We start from the raw sequence: 21,467 nt of genomic DNA, 5'->3' as shown, positions 1-21,467 counted from the left end.
CCACTCGCCCTCTAAGTTAATTTCCGATTGCTGAAAAAAGAGAAAAGGGGGGGGGGGAATATATCCTTCCTAAACCTAGGTTCTAAGGTTTCAAGCTTCTGCTAACTCTATTTCCCAAAGGGTGCGAGTGCGGGTTTTCCTCCCCAGCCGGAGGTAGTAGGTGTAATTGCAACTTCTGGTGAATCTCTAATAACTGGCTGGGCTGTGAAATGATTGCAGAGAAAAGTCCAAGAGCACAGCTACTCTGGGACTTCTCCAAGCATCGAAACAGCAGGATCGGCCTGCAAAGTCAAATAGTCAGCAGGAGTCTGATGGTCAGCAGGGGCTGGCTTTGTGCCTTGTGAGATGGTGAAATCAGAGCCGTGGCTGGTATTCATCGTTTCAAATAAACTCTACACAATTACATTTGAATATGAAGCAATACTATAGGTAAATTACATTTTGTATACAAGTATGTGAAAATTCTTTTAACTGCAGGTCTAACAAAATAAGCACAACATCCTAAATAGTTAGTCACCTTTGTCACTATTCATTCTGAAGCAGCACAGTGAACATTTACTTGAGAGATCCTTTTACCGTCGCCGGGCAAATGAATGTAACAATGGTTAGGGGAGTAGTAGAATGTATCCCTGCATTGAAAACCGGAGCTATGAAATCAATGCTCTTTGGGAATAGGGGCATTCGGAAAGAAACGCTTTATTCTGGAAATGCGTGTCCAACCTGCTCTCCCCGGGTCAATTGCTCATACGGAGAGCGCCATCCTGCGTCGGCGAGCGGGGGCAGCGCCCGGGCCGTGCAGGGATGCTGGCTGCGCCCGGGGCGCCCGGCGAGGCAGTTCCGTCCTTCTTCCTCCTCATCCTGTACGTGCGGGAGAAGCTGCCCTTTGATGGGTGCGTCTGGGTACGTCCACTTCATTAAAAGAGCTATTTCTAACATTGAGAAGAGTATTTTTTGTTAGCATTCCACAGTTCCTGCTCCTGCAGCAGGTCATTTTATGCGGTGTCCGCATGGAAAAGCCGCAGGGCACGGCCTGCTCAGATGCAGCCAGGTGTACCTGAGTCACATCACCTGTCCATGGGCAGGCATTGTAACAGGTTCTGCTCAGTCTTTTCTGCAAACTCAGTGGTTCGTACAGAGAACTGGGACAGTCTATCCCATTGAAAGGACAGACCATGAAGAAACTTTTTTTTACACAATCTTCATCAGAACCAAATAACCATTTGAACAGACAGACACGCATCACAGCCAATTGCCTCATGGCTATGGTATCCTCGAGGGATTTGGGAGACCTGCCTTCAAATCAGACCCTGCCTGAATCAGACTCAGGAATGTTCACATTGCTGTCTGACGGCTGAGCTGGGGACTATTCTGGTGTTAAAGACTGGCCTCTTCGTGGTTGGATCTGCTCCATTGTGTATAGCTGAATAAATACTCATCAAGCTAAAAGGAAAGCCAGCTTATCACTGTCTGGTTAGGGTCCTCACATGGATTCAGCTCCCTGCTCTAAATCCAGCAAAGCAAAGCAAAGATATATGGACTTCACAAAACCCAGCCGCTTGCTCAGACCAACAAGTTATTTATTCCCTGTTCCAGACAACTACATTTTCTTGCCTAAGCCCACTGGTGTATATATACCAGTCAAAACTGGTCTATTACCAGGAAAAGCTTTGGCTCATCTTTAGAAATTCCTGTCTGTGATTAGAATTTCTGACAGAACTACCATTGCAGTTTGACTTAACTGTTTTGCTTTATTGTATAAAACAATATTTCAGAGTGAACCTCATTCAGATAAAAATAGTGAACCCATTTGGTGACTTTTTTTAGTGTCCTTGCCCCAAATATTATCCATATATATACATTTTTATGAGCTGCAACTTTTTAGAAAAGAAACTTACACAGGAAGTCATACACAGATTCTTGGTATAAATTTTTCTTTGCTGCAATTAGAAGTGTTTCTAGGAGGGATAGTAATTTTACTCTGAAAGTACTATGTATAAACCTTTGGACAACTGGCAAATCTCAGGAGCTCTGGCAGGATTAGAAACTTACTGAGCACAAAGCATATTACTCTTATGTCTTAACCAGTTTCTTAGTATTTGCTGACCGTGGATGTAAGTAGCTAAAGCCATCTTGGCTTCAGGCCTTTGAATCCTTTAACATGTTAGCCAACAACTTTTAAGATTGGGAAGCACTCTCTTTTGTTTAAAGAAATATTCATATTGAACTCGAATTTAGAATTGTGAGATGTATTTGGAGGTATTTGGGGTTAATTCCAGAAATCTTGCTTTTTACTGAAATACATATGGAAGACAAAGCAAGAAGTTACCAGTGTTTCTGTAATATGAGCTTTTTATTACCTGAGCATTTGGATGTATATGCTTGACAGGGTTTGTTTTGGTTTGGTGGGTTTTTTTCAAATAGTTTTACCTGATCAGTGAAGATCCTATCTTACTTACAAATATCCCAGGAGCGTTTGTGGAGAGAATAAACCTGTTTAAGAATTATATATATAATATATATATAATCGTGTTATAAATCACATAAATACTGTAAAATTTAAATGCTGTATAAAATTAAAATACTTCAATTTACCATAGAGTTGAAAAAGTAGTAATGATGAACTTGCATTTGTATGTGCTATACTTTCTGTGCTTGTACGGAGTTTTTGATGTGCATAATAGTTTCAATTTTAGTCCTCTGAAATAAAAGATTCTAGGGGTACTTAAAAGTAATGGTGCTATTGAGATGCAGTGTCTTTCACTGACTTTTCCTTGTAAATAGTCTGAATTCAGACTGCTTACAAATCTCACCTTCCCTTGCAGGAGGAGATCTAACAGCATCTCTAGAAACGACCCCAGGCTATGTATGTTCAATTGTGCCTGGTACATTGCATTTCAGAGGGAGAATGCATATCAAAGTGTACTTTCAGTTGGAAATTTCATCCCTTTTGAGTTGAGCTCTTCTTGATGACCCTCTAAAACAAAATTCACAGTGATGAATTTGGTTTCAAGTAGGGCTTTGAGGCTACTTCTGCCCAGCAAAGCAATATTGCCAGGAATGTCTTCAATTGAGTAAGAGCCTTGCCAAACACAGTACCCCCACAAGCAACTCTATGTGTTGTACTGATGTGGGGCTTATATACTCACACAAGCTTCTTTATGTCTTCAAGACCCTGTGAAACTGACTACCCAATTATTTTAGTTTTAGATTTAGAAATAAAACAAGAAAACTTAATTGTGAGCTTGACATCCTTCGTAATGTCCAGGCCAGTTTCCTCTCTGGTGAACAGATGAGACAGAACAGAGAGATCAGAGAATATGAATGCAGTAACACCCCAAACTTGCTCGAAACTTGGGAGGGATGGACAGTGAGAAGGGTAAGATTAATTATCTATTAAACCTGAGATGAGGAATCTTAGACTCATCAAATTGATTAGGGAAATGCTATAGCAGAATGGATTGACTCAAATTTTGCAGGCAAATAAGATGAAACAGATGCTATGCTCATTAAAATTAACATAGAAAATAAAGAACGCAAATCCAATAAAGTTCCTCACAAGAACAGGAACAATAGTAAACAGAAAAAAAATAGATAAAGCAGATGAGGGAGTTGGGTTTTTTCCTGAGTTTTTCCTGCTTTGTCTATTTCCAACTTTCCAAGTCAAGAGAGAGATACCAGAAAGATTAGGTCAGTAGGCATGTTTAAAGGGAGCATTTCCCAGCTATACGTATTACAGTTTTTCTGTGTATTCTCATTTTGCTATTTTTCTATTTCCAGAGAAAGTTGTTCATAAGATCTGAACAATCTGTGAGACTTAGAGAGAGCAAAGTTGAGACAAATTATACAATATGTGGAAAATGTGTATGTGGAAAATCTCTGAAAAAAATTGGCAAATGGTATTCCTCAAAGATTAGTGTACACAGAAACATATAAAAGCTGTGCAGAAAATCTTAGGAAATACATAAGAATTCAGTTATTTTTGTTTTAGAATGAAAAATCTGGAATTAACTCAGAGGAAAACCTGGCTATTAACGTGCAGCATTTTGCAGTCTGACACTCAGCTCCAGGAATGACACTCCTAGTGCAGAATTACGCATCTTGGTCTCTGGTGCCTGAGTGACTTGTTTCGTTTCTGAATTGAAGGCTGAACCGTGTGGTGGTTCCCCTTTTCTTGATATGCTTCATGTAAAAATGTGGACACATACACCAATGTCAGAGACGGTAAAACTGGATCATGAAATGAGCACAGATTTATTTTGAATGGAAAAATTTGGACTCTCCATATTCCTGGACTGTATAGGTGGAAAAGATTTATTGAAGATTTTGGAGCATACTGTGCATACTGCTTTGGACACAGATTACAACTTTGTCTAATTTAGGTGGTTTTCTGGCGTTCTTTCTATCACACTGTCTTGCAATAGTTTATAAATGGAAATATCTTTCATACATTTTGTTAAGACAATGGCTTGAGGAAAGAATTGAAAACAATTCCAGTACTCCTTCCTGTGTAACTTTTCTGTGTCACTCCAAAGTGCAAAACTTATTTTGAATACCGAGTTATTATGTTAATGTGGTTAGTAAATAAGTTTCTTTCTTCTTACCTCACAGGTAACTTCATTTTTCATTTTTACAGGATTATCACAGCACTAACATCTTGTGTTTATGGAAAATAGTGTTCTGCTTTCAAGGAGTTTATTAAAGCCTCTTCAAAAATCCAGCATTTCCCTTTTGTGACTTATTTAGGATTGTCTGGTTTTGCATATGGTGGTCTGTGCCATAGTGAGTGCTGTGACCCTCATCTATGTGTCTAACCTGGAAGTGATTAGACGCTGCAGATTGGTGAGTAGAAAGGAGAACTTTCATATATGCCTGTCCTATTTTTTTGTCCAGATAACTCAAGTTATCTCCTTGTAGGAGGTCTTGGAGTCAAAATCCAGGGCCAGATGAATCTTTTGGTATGACCCAGCAGTTGGTCTTATGTTAAAAGCAATCCTCAACTCCTTCAGTACAAGTGTAAGAGCAATAGCATAAAACCACCCACCACTTCCCACTAGTTCCCACTGCAATCCACTGGCATTCACACACAGAGAAAAGAATCCGCTGTGTTGTTGACTTTCACACTGGAGCAGCTCAGGAGCATGCATATATTGTATTTAGCTGCTCTGCTGTGAGACCAGTGATCTCCCATGAGAGAACAGCTATAAAAAGAAGTTGTAGAAAAGGACAGCTACTGGTCCTCCAGTAATGACCACAGCTATTTGTCAAATGAACTTCTCAAAGACCTCTGACATTTATACAAAGCTTGAGAGAAAGAGCAAATACCATGATGCTTGAGATTTATTTAACACCTTCATAGTAATAAGTGATATGTATATGTTGTTATTCCTCTAAGTATTCTTGAAGTACACTAAGTGTTGCGTATATTTATCTTTGGTATTTGGTAAAAGGATACAGCTACAGTCTAAAGATAAAACTAAAGGACTTGAAATAAAATATCAAAGGTCACAACGTAAGTTTTCCAGCATCAAAAGTATCTCTTTCACATTTACTAAAAACTCAGCTGTGCATTAAAATCACAAATAAAATTTTGTTTCTAAGGAGTCAAAAGATTACCTTTATTAGCTAGGGGCTTATATTCTGGGCACAATCTATGAACTGAAATATGAACTGGGTTTGGCATACTTCTGTTCCTGCTAGAGCCATCAGGGGATTATTAACATCAATATGCAAATTATACTGCAAAAGGATAATATTCAAGTTTTCTCAAAAGCTTTCAAGATGCCTAATATTGTGATTGAAGTGACTTGTAGAGTCTATGCTATCAGTTTGGTATTTTAAAATGAAATAACCATAAAATCATTCGGAGATATGAAGATGATGGTGTGGGACTGTTCAAAGATGCCTGGGGGCAAAGGAAGAGCAACTTGAGCCTGTGTTTGTACATGCACATACTTACATGATTAATCCAGATCAAAAGAGTCCTCATCCTCTATGTGGTCATCACTGCAAACTCTGGAATGGATTCACACTGGTTCTTGCATCAACCTTCTGTGTTCTTGGAAGATAAACTTCTTCTAACTTCAGTTTTTCTTTTATTCAAAACAGAACAAAACAAAAATCTACCACCACCCCCTCTCTGTATTCCCAGCATGCCTGAAATTCAATCAACTCAATAACTTGTGTATTATTTTTGTAAACTTTTAAATGAATATTATATCAGGAGATTTCTCAGCCATAAAAGTACTCAAAGAGCACAAATACAGAGATATCCCACCTGCAGCTGTGTATCTATGATGAATTTTTTCCTGCTATCTTTAAAAGCAGATCTTCAAGTTTGCCTATTTTGGCTCATACTTCTTCTGAAGTATTATTTTTAAGCATCACCTGTAGTTATAGCCTGTCCTTTATATATAAAGTCTAGACGCAGGATGTTTCTATTTCTTATCCTCCAAAAGCTGTCCCTGGGCCATTCTCTTTCTCTGTCCCCAGATGGTATATCTGACTTTCAGAGGTGAGAATTGGGATTCTCTCTGAATAGGCTTGGGGGGAGGGTAAAGGGGTAACCTTTGCTCTTGCTCTGCCCCAGAATCTCGGCTTTGCACATGAATGAATATTTTTCTATTGGGGTCTTTCTTTTGGGGGATGAAACAAAAGAAAGAATACCAGGGATTTCACTTTGTGCACTGTCTCTGCAGAGGTTTTCTCTGAGACTTCATGAAAAAAAGAAATTCAGAAGCTTGAAATGCCCATGTAAATATTTTTGAACAGGCAGGTTTTCAGCCCAACATTCATCACACTATACTCTACATTAAATCACAAAAATAATTTCCAAACGAAAATTACTTACTAGCTACATGGTTTCTTACCAAAGATGGGATGTAAAGTGCATTAGTGTAATTCTTCTTAAGTACAACTGTAGTTTTGAAGATTAAAAGTTATCTGTTGGTTGCTGCTCTCTAAGAAGGATGGAACCAGGTGGGGTTTTTTGTTGTTTTGGATTTGTTTTTGTTGTAGTCTTGTTTGTTTGTTTGGTTGGTTGGTTTTTTTTTTCAAATCAAGAATTTGGGCAGTTGACTGAACTGTGATGTGCAGAAAAAAATACTTTTGTCTTGAGAACAGGACTCTGGATGACTAAATGAAAATTCTGTTAAGTATAATTAGATACTATAATTGTTTTAATCAAAAAAATCCTCCCTGTGCTTGTGCTATAAACATGACAAGTGTCCTAGTAAATGTGCCTGGATGCTTGCATTGCTACTGAAGTGTCTTCTGCCCCCTACTAACATTTAGGCCTCTAAGCCTCAGAAGTTCCTCCAGTTTTTTCATTACATATTTTACGTGAAAGACAGGAATTAATCTTGTATGACTCAATATGAAGAAGCTGTAGAAAAGGGTACCATTTTGTTTGTGTTTTTGTTTGTGTATTTAATGCTACACTTATGAAATCTTACAGTATTCTCAGGTGAGCCAGTGACACTGATCACCAATACCAACAATAAACAGCCATCAGCTGTGGGATTAGCAATGTATTATGGCTATTCTCATTCTGGCTCTCTCTCTGATCCTGGTTGAGGAGAAAGTGAATTCTTCCCCTGACCTCTGAGACATGTTAAGAATATGAATGGTAAATATATGCATTACTAGTGGTATGTGTATCTAATCCAACTCTCAGCTTGTTAAAAAACTTTGCCCACACAAAAAACCAGTTTGCTGTAGATGAGCTGGCAAGATCTTGTGGGCTTAGTGATTTCATTATAATGAACTCATATATTAAAAGAATTATACTATTTTAATCAGGTCTACTTACACAGATTTAAATATATATATTTTTTAGTGGAATGATATATAGGTAAAAATGTAATCTGTACTGATGCTGGTATTGGAAAGGTAAGCAAGGCTACTGTTTAATTATTTTATTTTCTATAAAATAGTGCTTTGCTATATTAAAAAACCCACTAAACCTGATCCTATCTTATGGCTGAAGTACTGTCTTGAAATTCAGATTCCTAGCTTTTCTCATCTTTGTTTTTGGACAGACATTTTCCCAAACGTTCAGATGGTTTGATAGTAGTGAGTTTCTAAGCAGTATGTATTTGCAATTGAGAAGTTCTTGCAGCTGAGAATGGGGAAAGGGCTCTCCTCTTGCTGCTTATGCATTAATATTCAGCTTTTCTGACAGATGCACAGGACTTTGAGATCTAGATTACCCAAATTATTTTTTTTTAAACACAGTCAAATTTAACTTGAACTAATTAGCTGTATAGTTGGATACTGCTTTTTACCCATTTTGGAAAATATAAAAGTAATTAAAAACAATTACCTTTTAAAATACAGGAAGGGTGTGTGTGATGTACTTCTTATCCATCTTTATTCCTGTTATTTTACTAAATTAAACATACCTGACTGGTTTTCTCATAATACTGGTAACAAGATCAGAATCTCTGTACAAATATTACTACTTTGTCAGAATAGGTAATTTTTATTTCCCAACTTCACACTTGGTCATCAGGCAATCATCCCACATCAGGCAGCATAATATTTTAAACCTCTGAGCTATAAAGTCATAGACTAGCCAGCTGGAAGCAAAATAGGTTTCCCCTTACCCATTGCCAATGCTTCTGGACTCAACCAATTCCCTGAAGAAAAATGACTATATACTTGGCACAGAGCAGCTGCTAAATTTAAATTCTTCCTGCCTCTATATACTAAGTTTTCTATCTGATTAAACACTAAACTCCTATGATTTGGCTAGCTTTTATACAGAAAGGGATCTTAGCCTTAAATAAATTTACCGAAAATGATTCTTTGCTTTTCTTTCCTTCATAGGACTAAAAGGAAGTTTCAGTGAAATAGAAAAAGTGGCAGATGCAACCAACCTAACATTGTGCCATCAAGAAAAGTTTTGGCTGTTAGCTGCACCACTCCACATCTGATTGCACTGCTGCATTTCTCTTATGAATTACAGGTGTCTGTAGCAGTGTGCATATTTAACCAACAAATCTGAACTGAATGCAATTTTTATAGAAAGGTTTGGAAGAGGAAAGTAGTTTGACTAGTCACTTTTATTAAATGAAAACTATTTTATTGTGGGTCTCAGCTATTTCTGGGACTACAAAAGATCCATCCAATATCTTATGAAAGATCATTGTACCTTTCTCTTGTGATTCTTTAAAGTGCCACTAAAATTAGGAAATATTGTCTGTGTGATTCAGTAGACATTTACTTAACCCACATGTTTAAGATTTCTCTGAGATCCACAGTCTAGAGAAAATTTAGTTGCAGGATTAGTATCTTTATCTCAGATTATGTTATAAACTAACCATGTGTGTTGCAAGCCTGATGGAAACTGGATAGCAGGTGAATAAATATCAGTAACTTTGGCTGAAGAAATCAATACTAAAATGCAATTGTTATAGAAGCAGAAGTATATTTCTCTGATACTGTACACAATGAGTTCTTACTCTATTAATTACTGTATGCAATACACGGACTGAGATTTTAGCATCATAGAAACATAATTTTAAAAAGAAATTAGTCTACTAGAAGATATGGACGTGCTTCTGTGTATTGAGTAACATATAAAAACAGTATCATGCTCTTTGTATTTCATTGTGTATCACCATGCCAAAAAGGAGAAAACAACTTTCTAAAAATGATCACATCCTGTCTTATCCTTTGTTGATTTTTATTAAAGAGATAGTGATTATAATAAAAAACAATCTACTTTAATATCCACTTGTCATATATAACATTAATAAATAATTGCGATGATTACTTACTGCTTAAGTTTAGTTGAAACAACCTCCATAAAAAATGAAATTTTGAACTCTTTTACTGTTGTCAGGAAATCAAAGGATTGCCTTAGCTATGCAAAAAGCAGGCATAGATCTTTGAAACAAAATTGTTTTTTGGGAAAATATATCACTCTCATTAATACATTAAAAATATTCTCTTTGGTCTGAATAAGCTGAGTTTTGTCTTACAGGCAACTGTGTAGGTTGCTGATAATTTGCCAAACACCCATATCTGAAAATGCTTTTTCCTATAAGCCTAATCCCTGTCATACATATGCATGTTCACTGGAAAGCCTCACATTCATATTATTCATTTTCCTTCTTAATTTGAGTTCTGAACTGCAACCACATGTCAGTTGTTGCAGATGGTAGCACATCAGCTTGAGTTCAATTATTTCAGTGTCTATTTTTTTCCTAGATACTCTTGCTTTTTAGAATTGGCACTGGGTTTGTGTTCCCTTGAGGAATTATGTGCATGTTGGCAACCATCCAGATTTTATTTTTTTAATAGAAGCAGCTTGAAAACAACCTTGCTAAAATGTTGTAAAGATAACTTTGTTCAGCAGTTATGATAATGGTTCTTTGATGCTGCAGTAGTACAGTGGGATGGTTTCATCCCTGGTATATCCCCACAGACAGTATTATCTCCAGTGGAAAAGAACTTCAGAAGGAATTAATTTGTCTTGAGTAAAATAACTCTCTCTTGATTTAAGGTGAAGGCATACGTCTAACTCCTGGTAGTTCTACATGGAGTTAACTGATTTGGTTTAGGACGTTCCTGGCACAGCATAGGAGATTTCTTCTTTAAGCTCAATTCCTGTTGTACATCATTCTGGAGCTCTGTCTGTCCTCCCCCAGTTTATTTTGGTTTATGTGGCTTGGCTTTCTGAGAAGTGCTGCTTCTCTCACAGTAACTCACAGTTGATGTAGTGATGTAATATTTCATGAAATTAATATCTGTGTTACATTATAAAATTTGAATGCTGCTGCAGCTACACTCCTCTTGATGTAGAGCAGACACTGTTTGACTAACAGTCAAGACACAGTTGTTATTCTCAGCTTCAGTGTTCTTGAACTGTAACCCATACATGAGAGCTTGCTTTCTTAGTTAATCATCTCTTAAATTAGCAATACAGAGACTTGAAAATGTTTTTTAAATCAGCTTTGTTGGTACTGCCCACATCAGTTCTAGCTGTAAAGGGAAATTTACATTCAAATTTGTGTTGTTCTTAGCAGAATTCTGTTGGGACCTTCACATATGCAATTATGGTATTATTTTTATACTTTTGCCAGTTCTTCAATATTTTGTCTTCCCAAATAATAGATTACATGCAATGTTGCCAGAACCCTGTCATATACAAGGACCTTTGATCCAGTTACAGAATTTTTGTCAAGCTTGCACTCAGTCAAAGAATGTAGACTGCACAGCTTTATCCTTCATAAACAAAGAGCATTAAAACTAAGCTCCTGTTTGCAAACAGGGCTTCTCCTGCATTTAGAGCCATCTGTCAATTACCTGATAAAGTCTAGATGAATTTTTAATTTGCAAAACAGGTAGGAGCACTATTCTGAATAGACTAACTAACTTTAAATTCAGCTCAGCTGAAGAGTTTCACCTCTCCATTATGAAACACACATTTGCTCCCTTTCTGTTAAGCAGCTTAACTCACATCAACCCCAGTCTTTGGATTCTTCTTTTAAATACAGCAAAACATTCATCATGTTTTCTAGTGTTGCAGATCACTTTTGTAGGACTAGAAGTAACATGTTCCCAAATCTAACAAAACTTTCATTGCAAATGAGTCGGACAAAACAAAACTTTTTAAGAGTGCAATAGATACAAATTCAGAAAGAAATCATACTGAAATAGAAGCATGCTGCCCATTCAAATAAAAACTTACACATCACTGCAATTGGTTACACATACAGAGTAGCATTGTAAGCTTGTTCTTCTACAAAATTTATTTTAAACTGATAACTGTAAGAGTTTTATAGTCAGTGTAAAGAGTAAAAAAATTAATCAGTCTGTTAAATAAAAGCAATAGAAGTAGCAAAGATTAACCTTTATGACAGTTGTCAGCTCTGAGCACTGTAATTTGTTTCTGTGGATAAGTTGGTGTTCTAGTAAAGATGTGTCTAGATTATGTCACCAAGAATAATTGCTTGCCTCATCACCAATCAAAATGGCCCAGTGTTCTATTAAAGGAAATAAAACACAACCACTGTATAATCTTAAGGAAACTTGACCAAACAATTGTCAAGGAAATGAATGGACTAGTTATTTATCAAGTAAATTGCAACACTAATCTAGTTTAGTTTGTATTTTAAGTTTTTCTGCTTGAAACTATCTCAAGCAACTAATTTAATGCAAGCTAAATTAAAACTAGAATAGGAATACCACCAAAATTACATTTTTCTTGGCTAGCTATAATCAAAAGCTCATATGCAAGCACCTGCAAGCAGCATCTGTTGCCAAATAGAGAAGGCAATATTATGTTTCATTTGACACAATAAATTTTCTGAAGTACAGAATTTGAAACGTTTGCAGAACAAAGAACTTCTTGTAACCATGACTGATTATAATTATGAGTAGTTCAGCACTGCTGAAGTACCTTGGAATGCTCATTGTTTAACCTGGAAACAATCTACTAAAACATGGTGTATTACCTGACAATATGCACAAAATAAAGAGTCTCATTGTCTTAATCACTAGAATGTCTTGCTTGGAAATAAGCAGAAATATTGTGATCAAACTATTTTGTGCTAAAACAGTTTGAAGCAAAATAAATAAATAAGCAAATAAAGTAAAAATGCAACAAGAACAAAATCCCCTCCCCTGGAAAAAAAAAACCCCAAAAACCAAACAAAAACCCCCAGAAAACCAAAGACCCAACTCCCCCAAAACAGCAAATAAAACAAAACCAAAACAAACACAAACAGAAAATTCCCACAACCCTCTCCCCCAAAAACCATACACCAAACCAACAACAAAAAAACCAACCAACCAACCAACCAAACAAACAAACAAACAAAAACCACAAAAACCCACCGCAAAGTAAATCCAGTAAACTAAACTGAAACACAGAAACCAATAACTTTCTCTCAGAAAATACATGGACTGCTTATCTCTTGTGAATACGTAACTATAGAAGAAGATCTAAACAGCTACAAGATTGCTATCACATGCTTTCATTGGACTTTTCTTTTTTAAAAAAAGCTTCAAATACAATCTAAGATACAGAAAATAAAGCATCATTTTACCAAAATACTAACAAACATTCAGGAATTCAATATAGGCTTACTTTTCCAAGGTTATGTTATCTGTCTGTAACTAGCTACAGCAGTCTTCATTAGTATCATCTGTACTGTCTCAAACCCCAAACAAATCTCACATATATTTCTGCCAAAACTTTACATCCAGAAACTTTTATGCTAAACTCTCAAAATCAGATTTTTTTCAATGCAGCAAAATGCAGATAAATATAGCAGTTGCATTTAATGCCACAATCAAAAGTTGAAAATCTGCAGAACAATTTAGTTATTTCACTAGAAAATCACATCAGTAAGTTTGACCCAACAGTCCTTTGCAGAGTTTGTGAAGGCAGGTGTAGTCTGCTCTTCCTTAATCTCTTAATACTACGTGCAAGAAGGTCTTCCTGTTGCTAGATCAATTTCGTCACAATAAGAAGTTTGCTGTACTGATGTATTCCAAAAAGCAAGAAGAGATGGGGGCTCTGCACAGCATGCACATTCCAGAAGAATCCTTACTGTATAATGAGTAATTTTTTTCCTCTTCATGTAAATGCACGTCTGATGTCTAGACCACACCAAATCTGAATGGCAAGTAATGCTCCCATGGGGTGAGATTTTCTACTGAAAGTCACAGAGGAAAGCACCAGTCCCCAAGGTTTGGCCTCTGATTCAGCAGGTGTCTGCTGGTCCATGAATTATGCTCTGGCTGGTGACACAGCTGTGACTGACATCTTACTCTTAACCATACTAAAACCACCAGCTCTGTAGTGGGAGAATATGGCATGTGGTAGATGGAGAAGCTGCCTGCTTATCTGGTGCAGAGGCAGAGCTGTGAGAGGCTTTAGGCAGTGCCAATATTCCAGAGATATGGGCCTAATCAAACAGACCCAGCCAAGTACAATACTTCCATACTGAGCAATGACTGAAATCAAAGATGTCTGTCCTTTTGCAGGTTGTTATCATGACATCTGTCTTGACCTGCATGGGTTATTATTGGAGTAAAATCCCAATATTACTGGGTGGAACGTGCCTGGGCTCGTCTGGCCCTCACTGCTTGACCAAAGGCGGCAGCTGTGGTGTTTCACCTCAGAGACACCTTTGGTTAGCTGTATGCTGCAGCTAGGCTCTTGGAACAAGTCCAGGCAACAGGAACTCAGGCTCGACCTCTGATGAAGAAGCTTTAGGCGAGGCTAAGAGGAAAAGGAGATGGATCCGGCCAGGGGGTCATAGTCCAGACTTTATTCCTGGGCACGCAGGCCTCTGAATGTAGCGACAGCTCCAACCGAATCGCGACCGCATGGTCCCATGTCATTTTAAGCTCATGGAAAGGGGGAGGGGAAGGGGTAGGTGAGCTACCAACCAGGTAGGAGGGGGGAGGCTCAGGGGACAAATGACACTTGGATGGCCCAATTGTCCCCAGGGCTGAGAGGCATCTTTTGAACTTCACCTATCAGATGACGGCCTTGCTGACTTACTGATATTGATGGACAGCTCTCAGCAGGAGGCAGGGAGAGGGGAAGGGGGAAGGTATTACTACACCTGTGAGGAAGTAGGATAGTAAACACAACATTGCTTCACACTGTAACAGGTTATAACACACAGATTTAGGTTTACCTGATTCTCTCTAGACAGGCATGGCTGAGTAGGGAACCGCTGGTCAACTAAAGGGAAATAAGCAAAGGCACAGGCAGACTGGCATTGATCTTCCTATTTGCACCCGGGATATCATTGGTCTTCTTGGCCAAAAGGACACACTGCCAGCTCATAGATCAGTTTGTCATCTTACTCAGGCTTGGTAGCTCCAAATGTTCATTTAACATCCTGGCTTTTTTTTTACATTACCTTTGTAGAGTTAAAAATTGACAGTAAGTTAAACAATTTTACAGAACGCACATGGAGTCACAATATTAGCATTTAATAGAGGTGTTAATTCCAAACAAACAACTGTTACTTAGACATGCGAGGAGACAAAAAATGGAGAAATTATCCTACTCTTTTGACATACACCCCAATGTTCCTGATTGTTGAAAGTACTGATGAAAGAGCTTACTCAGCTTTTTTTCATAAGGAAGATCAGTTCTTCATCACTGCCTTGATTTGCTTCAATTTACTTGTCAGGATTTTTCTAGGAGCTACAGCTTTCGGATAGCTCTGTTTCAGTCTAAACCAGCTTCTCTTAAAAACTGGCAATGCATTTTAGGCCATGAGAGAAAATGGATTATCTCTTTCTACAGCTTTTCTTCTGCTGTACTGATTCAATCCCTCCTTAGGAAAAACTCTACACTGAACCTTTGGGTTCTGAGCATATCCAGGGCCTAAGTAGAAAGGCTTCAAAGTATGCTGAAGATACTGTGGAGCCGCAGGGAATATCTATGTGTGTCTCCTCAGGGTCCAACAATTAGTAGGATAGAGATTTCTGAACCTGCTGACTTCCAATTTTCTTACATAATCACAAATCTGAATTCCGTTAAGTTTTTTTTGCAAGTTCATATGTAATCTTACAACATATTTTATGGCAGCGAGTTCAATAATTTAATGTAAAGCTTTATGTGAAGTACTTTCATTTAAATCTGTTCTGGTATTTTACTTTGATGAGATTTGATTTTGGTATGAAGAATAATGAATATTGCATCTTCTTTAGAGCACTTGTTTATAGACTGTCCTATCTCCTCAATTCTGTGGTTTGGGCTTGGATTTGGGAAGTGGGTGGTATGGGTTGGTATTCTTCTTCTTTTTAAATGCAAGAGGCTACTGAGTGTTTAACATTTCTTCATCTACTTATTAATGTCAAGACAGAAGCAGTCATCCAGCATCAATGAAGTACTTGAGCAGTGTTAATAAATAAGATGAAAGGATAGCAGAATACAAAGCATTTAAACACAAAGGAAGGAAAAAATGCTAAAGAAACAATACTATAAATGTAAACCAAAAAATGTCGTTATTAAAATTCTTAATTAAAAATACTGTAAGGTAAATGTGTATAGATTAGTCAGACTTTAGAGCTCATAAGAGAAGTTAAACCACAACAGGAGGGTAGTTACACAAGCAATATGAAACAAGAAGTCAATGCTCATGCACAACACCACGCACCACATTCTATACTCACACTTAATCACCAGTTGGAAAGGTAAAATGAACAGCATTCACTCAAAGTTACACAAGATGAATGATTTTTTTTTTGCTTAACATTTAATTGGTCTAAAAAGGGCAATTATACCGGAACTTGTATTAGATTGGTCCCCCATACTTCTCCCATGCATCCTTACATCATCTTTACAAGTCATCACACCAAATCACATAAACACCATTCTAAAAACCATCACACAAAAACATTCTATGATAGTATACAAATCTTTATTTTTCCATCAATTAAAAAATCACCCAAGCTCTTCCCTCAAAAAACTAAAATCTGGTTAAAAAAGGATAATTTAGTCACTACAGATAAGCAAGAGTAGAATTTTTGTACTCAATACAATACAATACAATACAATACAATACAATAAAAATGGCTACAGAAAAGACTGAGATTGCAAAGAATGCCAGCATTGAGTCAGAAGGTAACTCCCAACTGACATAACTTAGAAGATGTAGAGATCAACAGAACAGAGACCCATTAAAAGCCTTGATAAACTAGGTCTGAAAAAATGAAGACTGATACTGTAAGGCAATATAGCATAACACCAAGTAGGCCATTTGGGAAGCGTGGAGTGAAAGGCACAGACTCAACATCTGCTGCACTTTGCACAGAAAGATGTGTCAGCTTTCCTAGGTGTTTATCTTGGAGCCAGTAAAATTGTTTGCAAAGGCTCTGAGAAACAAACAAGGCATAACACATTCTTGAGAGGATACCTCTCTGTTAGTTCCAAATGTTTGCAAGGCCATGTACAGGAATGGTACTATTCTGAATTTTGCCTCTACAGAATACAAGAAAATACTAAAGGAAATAGAGATTACTTCAGGCAATCTAAGAAATCTAATCTATAGAAGTAATGTATAAAATATGATTTTTAAAATAAAAAGGACTGTTAAACATATTTGTTTATTACATGAATTGGCATCTTACAGAAGCAGTGATAAAAACTTTCCATAATGCAAATCTTGATAAAACACTGAAAGCCAACTGTAAGCAGTTAAAATAGATTATTATTTTTTCTTTTTCCACGTTTCATGCTCTCAAATATCCATTTTAATATAAAAGAATAAAATCATCCAACAAGAAGTGACGTTTGATACTAAGAAAGCTTAGTAGGAATCCTATGTCCTAGCCCTGAATTAAGAGACTGATGTTGTTTTGTTTTCAAGTGCATGTGTAGGTCACACTACTTGGGATAAGCTTGGAGGCGCATTCTGTTTGGATCCTCTGGATGTCTCATGGCCATTCCATATCGCAGCAGCAGCTCAATATAAGGCGGCCAAAATGACTCATTGATTGTTATATAAGGTTCATGTGGTGTGGTCATCAATGTGTTTATCAGCATCTGGAAGACCAAAAGGATAAGATTTAGGAAATTAACAAAACAGCTAGATTTTATCTCCTTTAACCAAATTTTTACAAATTACTGTGATGTAAGCAATATAAGATATAAAGGACTATACAGAAGAAATATGAGACCTGTACAAAGTTGAAGTAAAGCAAAGGACTTCCAATTAGCTACATAACATCTATTTTGACGTAAAAATTAGAACCAGAATCCTCTTTTATTCCAGAATAAATGTAGATTAAATGCTGTATCTAGATACAGAATTAGTTAATGGAGTTAAAAACAAAATCAGTTTTGTCATTCTGTTTTAGTTCATGGAGATCATATTCATGCCATCACAATATTGCTCATGGGGGGTACTGCACACATTACAGATTAAATAATCTTACCCATCCCACGGTGCTCTTTCTTATTAACCCAGATATTTAATCTTTCTAATCAGAGCTTTTAAATGTTACACTGTCCCAATTTCAGTAAGTACAAAATATTTTTTGTCCTTTAGTGCTAAAGTCAAATTCAAAATACTTGCTACCAAATTTTATATTTTTGCATCCAGTGCTGCTAATAAAAGACCCAAATGAACAACTATTCTTCTTTTTCAGAACATTCAGAAAAAGAATTGTTCCAGTTAATGTATTTTGTACTTCCAATTATGAGAATTTACTCCAAATGCATTATTCGAGACAAATTTTTACTTGTTTTTTTCTGACATCTGATACTCCAAAATAGCTTTCATGGCTGTAACTTATGTGTACCTCAGAAAACATTTTTCACATTTAACAGGGACTTGAAGCTAGAACATGACTCAACAAAGAAAAACCTTCCAGAATACAAAGATAAGGGACATCGACACTTTAGGTCAGGATGTTGAAGTTCAAAATGAGTCTGAATTTTTCAAATAGTGTGTTCTTCCAAACAGAAGTCAGACATTACATGAGTATGTTCCCATTTTCAGGAGATTAACAACGTCAGAAAAATATGAAGGGCAATTTTAAAGCATTGGAAGAGCTTCAGAGTTCTTTTTCCATAAAGGCTGTGGCCACTCTGAATTCTGATCTGTTTTCAAGCTCTGCCTAATTTGGCATTAAAAAGGATGCTGAGATATTTGAAGCATGTAAAATGATTTTGATGATGTAAGCCCAAAGCCTGGGCTTTAAACTGTAGTACATAGTGATTAGATAATAGCTAATAGTAATTAGATAATAGATAATTGTTCTTAATACCAGAAAGTTTTCATACATCACATTCTGCCTCAAGAAAAAAAAATTCCCCAGGAACATCTTACATATAAAACTTAGAACTGTCTAAGGAGGGAGAACAGAAAATTTCATATGCTACATTTAGGAAGAAAAATTATGCTTTGCAATTCACTTTCATAAACTGCACTGTAATTAAAAATTCACACTAAGCAATGCTTCTATACTTATAAAATCAATCGGAAATGCATGAATCAGATTAACTGATTTCCTTGTATGAATGAATAACCCAGTTAATGCACAAGACTATTGGTCCTTCTGAGGCTACATATTTAGTCCTTCTGTTAATGTATATTTCAGAAATATTTTTCTTGAAACAGTATAAAAGAGCATGAAATTGACCTTTTTTTTTGTTAAACACCGTATTTGTCTCTCCCAGCATGAGCCACTAAGGCACATAAAACATCTTTGAACCAAACATTGTAAAATCAAGAAATAAGACAGCCATTCTCCAGCCTAAACTGAACCAGTTAATTACTGCCACACCTCTTGTAATAATGTGGGGTTTACTTTGATAGGAATTAAAATAGAAAACTGACCTAAATTCACAGAATGGTTTGCGTTGGAACGTACTTTAAAGATTATCTCGTTCCAAGCACCTACCATGGGCAGGTGTACCTTCCACTAGATCAGACTGCTCCAAGCCCCATCCAACCTGGCCTTGAACACCGCCAGGGATGGAGCATCCACAGCTTCTCTGGACAGCCTGTTCCACTGCCTCACCACCCTCACAGTAAAGAATTTATTCTTGAAAGCTAATCTAAATATCTATTCTTGTAATTTAAAACTATTCCCCCAAGCAAAAAGTTGCTCTGTATCTTTTTATAAGCCCCCTTTTAGAACCAGAAGGCCACAGCGAGGTCTCCCTGCACTCTTCTTGTAGACACAACATTCTTAATCATTCTAGATTAACTGTCTTAGCTAAATACCACATACTGTTATTTATATTAGTAATAAACACTTTATCATCATCATAATCATTACATCTGAATATTAAAAAATTCCTCAAATCTTTACACAGTAAAAACATCTTACCTGTAAAATTTCTTGCAAAGTTATCAGTTCTACAACTGGCTCTGCCAAACAGTTCTGGAAAGATAAACATCCCCCAGCCAAATTAACAAAACCCCAAACCAGTTAAGAAAAATTTTAATTGACAAAGTAAAATAATTACACAATTATTTGATTGCATAGTACACAAAAGATGAAAACTTTTTGTTAGATTTAGTCCTGAGAGAAATACAGGTAGCATTTAAATCTACCAGTTCAAAATCCTACACTTCAAATGTAACATTTTCTGAATTATCAAGAGAAATTTATCTAAAGTGATCATAATGTTTTCATCTGTGTTTACATTTAAATAAAACCAAGTACATCAAATTTATAATGTAGTACAGAACGTTCTGTGAACAAGATTTGTTGGAGGAAAAAATATTTTTCATGAGCTTTCAATAAATGTTTATAATAGAAATCTGACACAACTCAAGACTTAATTTCATAGTGCCTCAATATTTTTTCACAATTTGACAATGCATACTTGCTTTGAATTCAACTAAAACATTTATCTTATCAAGGTTGAGAAATAGAATAATTAAAAATTTTGGTGGAATAAAAGGCAATGATAAAACATCACTAAAAGATTACTTCTTTTCCTTTGTAGCAAGCAAATCATGCCATTTGTCTATAGAGATTCCTTTGGCAGCAATGTCAATGGATCTACTTGTACTGTTGCATGGTAAACCTGATTCTTTAATTTTCCAGTTTTATTCTTTTTCCCCATGCACTTCAGTTTCAACAAAATAAAGGAGATAATATTCCACTGGCTTTCTCAGCATTGCTGTTGAATGCATGAATTTATGACCTATGATATTACCAGCTGTGTAGCATCTTATACAAATTTCACTTCTGGAACAGAGGAAGAATACAAGCAAGAAGGAAGAATATTCTGAAAGGCAAGCTCTGGATCCTTTTTCCCAGTCACAGTTTGTAATAGTCTCACCTGCAGACAGTCAGAAGTTTCAGTTTCCAGGGAGAGCCTGCTCCATGGAAGCTCTGCAAATCCTGGTGCTATGAGCCAATAACATCTATCTCTATGCCCTTATCTCGATATTTGGCTGAGGAAATAGAATCAACATTACCTATCAGCAAAAAGCTCCTTAGAGCAAACATGAAGGTACTTCACAACCTTTGCTGATACATTTCCCTGGTCAAAATTACAACTAATACAATTAAGTACCGCTAATGACTTGATGCTTATAAAGTCATTAAGCAGGATGCTCAGCATTTCATTATTTAGCCTGAAAGGCACCTTCTTCACCCTTCCTATCAGACAGATTTGCATAAAGAATATTCCTCAGCCTCTAATTTTTCGTATTATTATCTTGAAAAAAATAAAAGTAGATTTTTATCCTAGATTTAAAATGCAAGATCATCGTTACTACAGTCACTACCTATATTAAAGGTGTTGGGCCATGGCAATGGAAGCCAACCTGAGCTGTTATGATGTAGTCTTCACTCCCATTCCCACTCCCAATCCCACATGCATGTTGCCAGGTGAAAGGAGAGTGGAACCAGACCAGTGAGGCTTGGAGCAGTTCAAACTATACTGCAGCCATGTCCTGCACATTTGCCCTCACACAGAACCACTGTGAACACAACATGCTTCCACAAAGTGAAGCAAAATT

General features: G+C 36.6%; 1 protein-coding gene across 1 annotated transcript in view; it reads right to left on the bottom strand.

The window, feature by feature from the left end:
* Positions 1-16,378: 16,378 nt before the first annotated feature.
* Positions 16,379-21,467, bottom strand: part of CENPK (centromere protein K) — a 22,752-nt gene continuing 17,663 nt past the window's right edge. The window contains exons 10-11 of the mRNA XM_031063870.1: positions 19,819-19,872; positions 16,379-17,524 (exon numbers count right to left, since the gene is read on the bottom strand). Of these exons, the coding sequence (XP_030919730.1) occupies positions 17,366-17,524; positions 19,819-19,872 (213 nt within the window). The 3' untranslated portion in view covers positions 16,379-17,365. The remainder of the gene's footprint in view (positions 17,525-19,818; positions 19,873-21,467) is intronic.

This window comes from Geospiza fortis, unplaced genomic scaffold, assembly GCF_000277835.1.
Source record: "Geospiza fortis unplaced genomic scaffold, GeoFor_1.0 scaffold397, whole genome shotgun sequence".
Taxonomy (NCBI): Eukaryota; Metazoa; Chordata; class Aves; order Passeriformes; family Thraupidae; genus Geospiza; species Geospiza fortis.
Note: the sequence above shows the minus strand (reverse complement) of the source record. Positions and strands in the feature narration are given on the sequence as shown.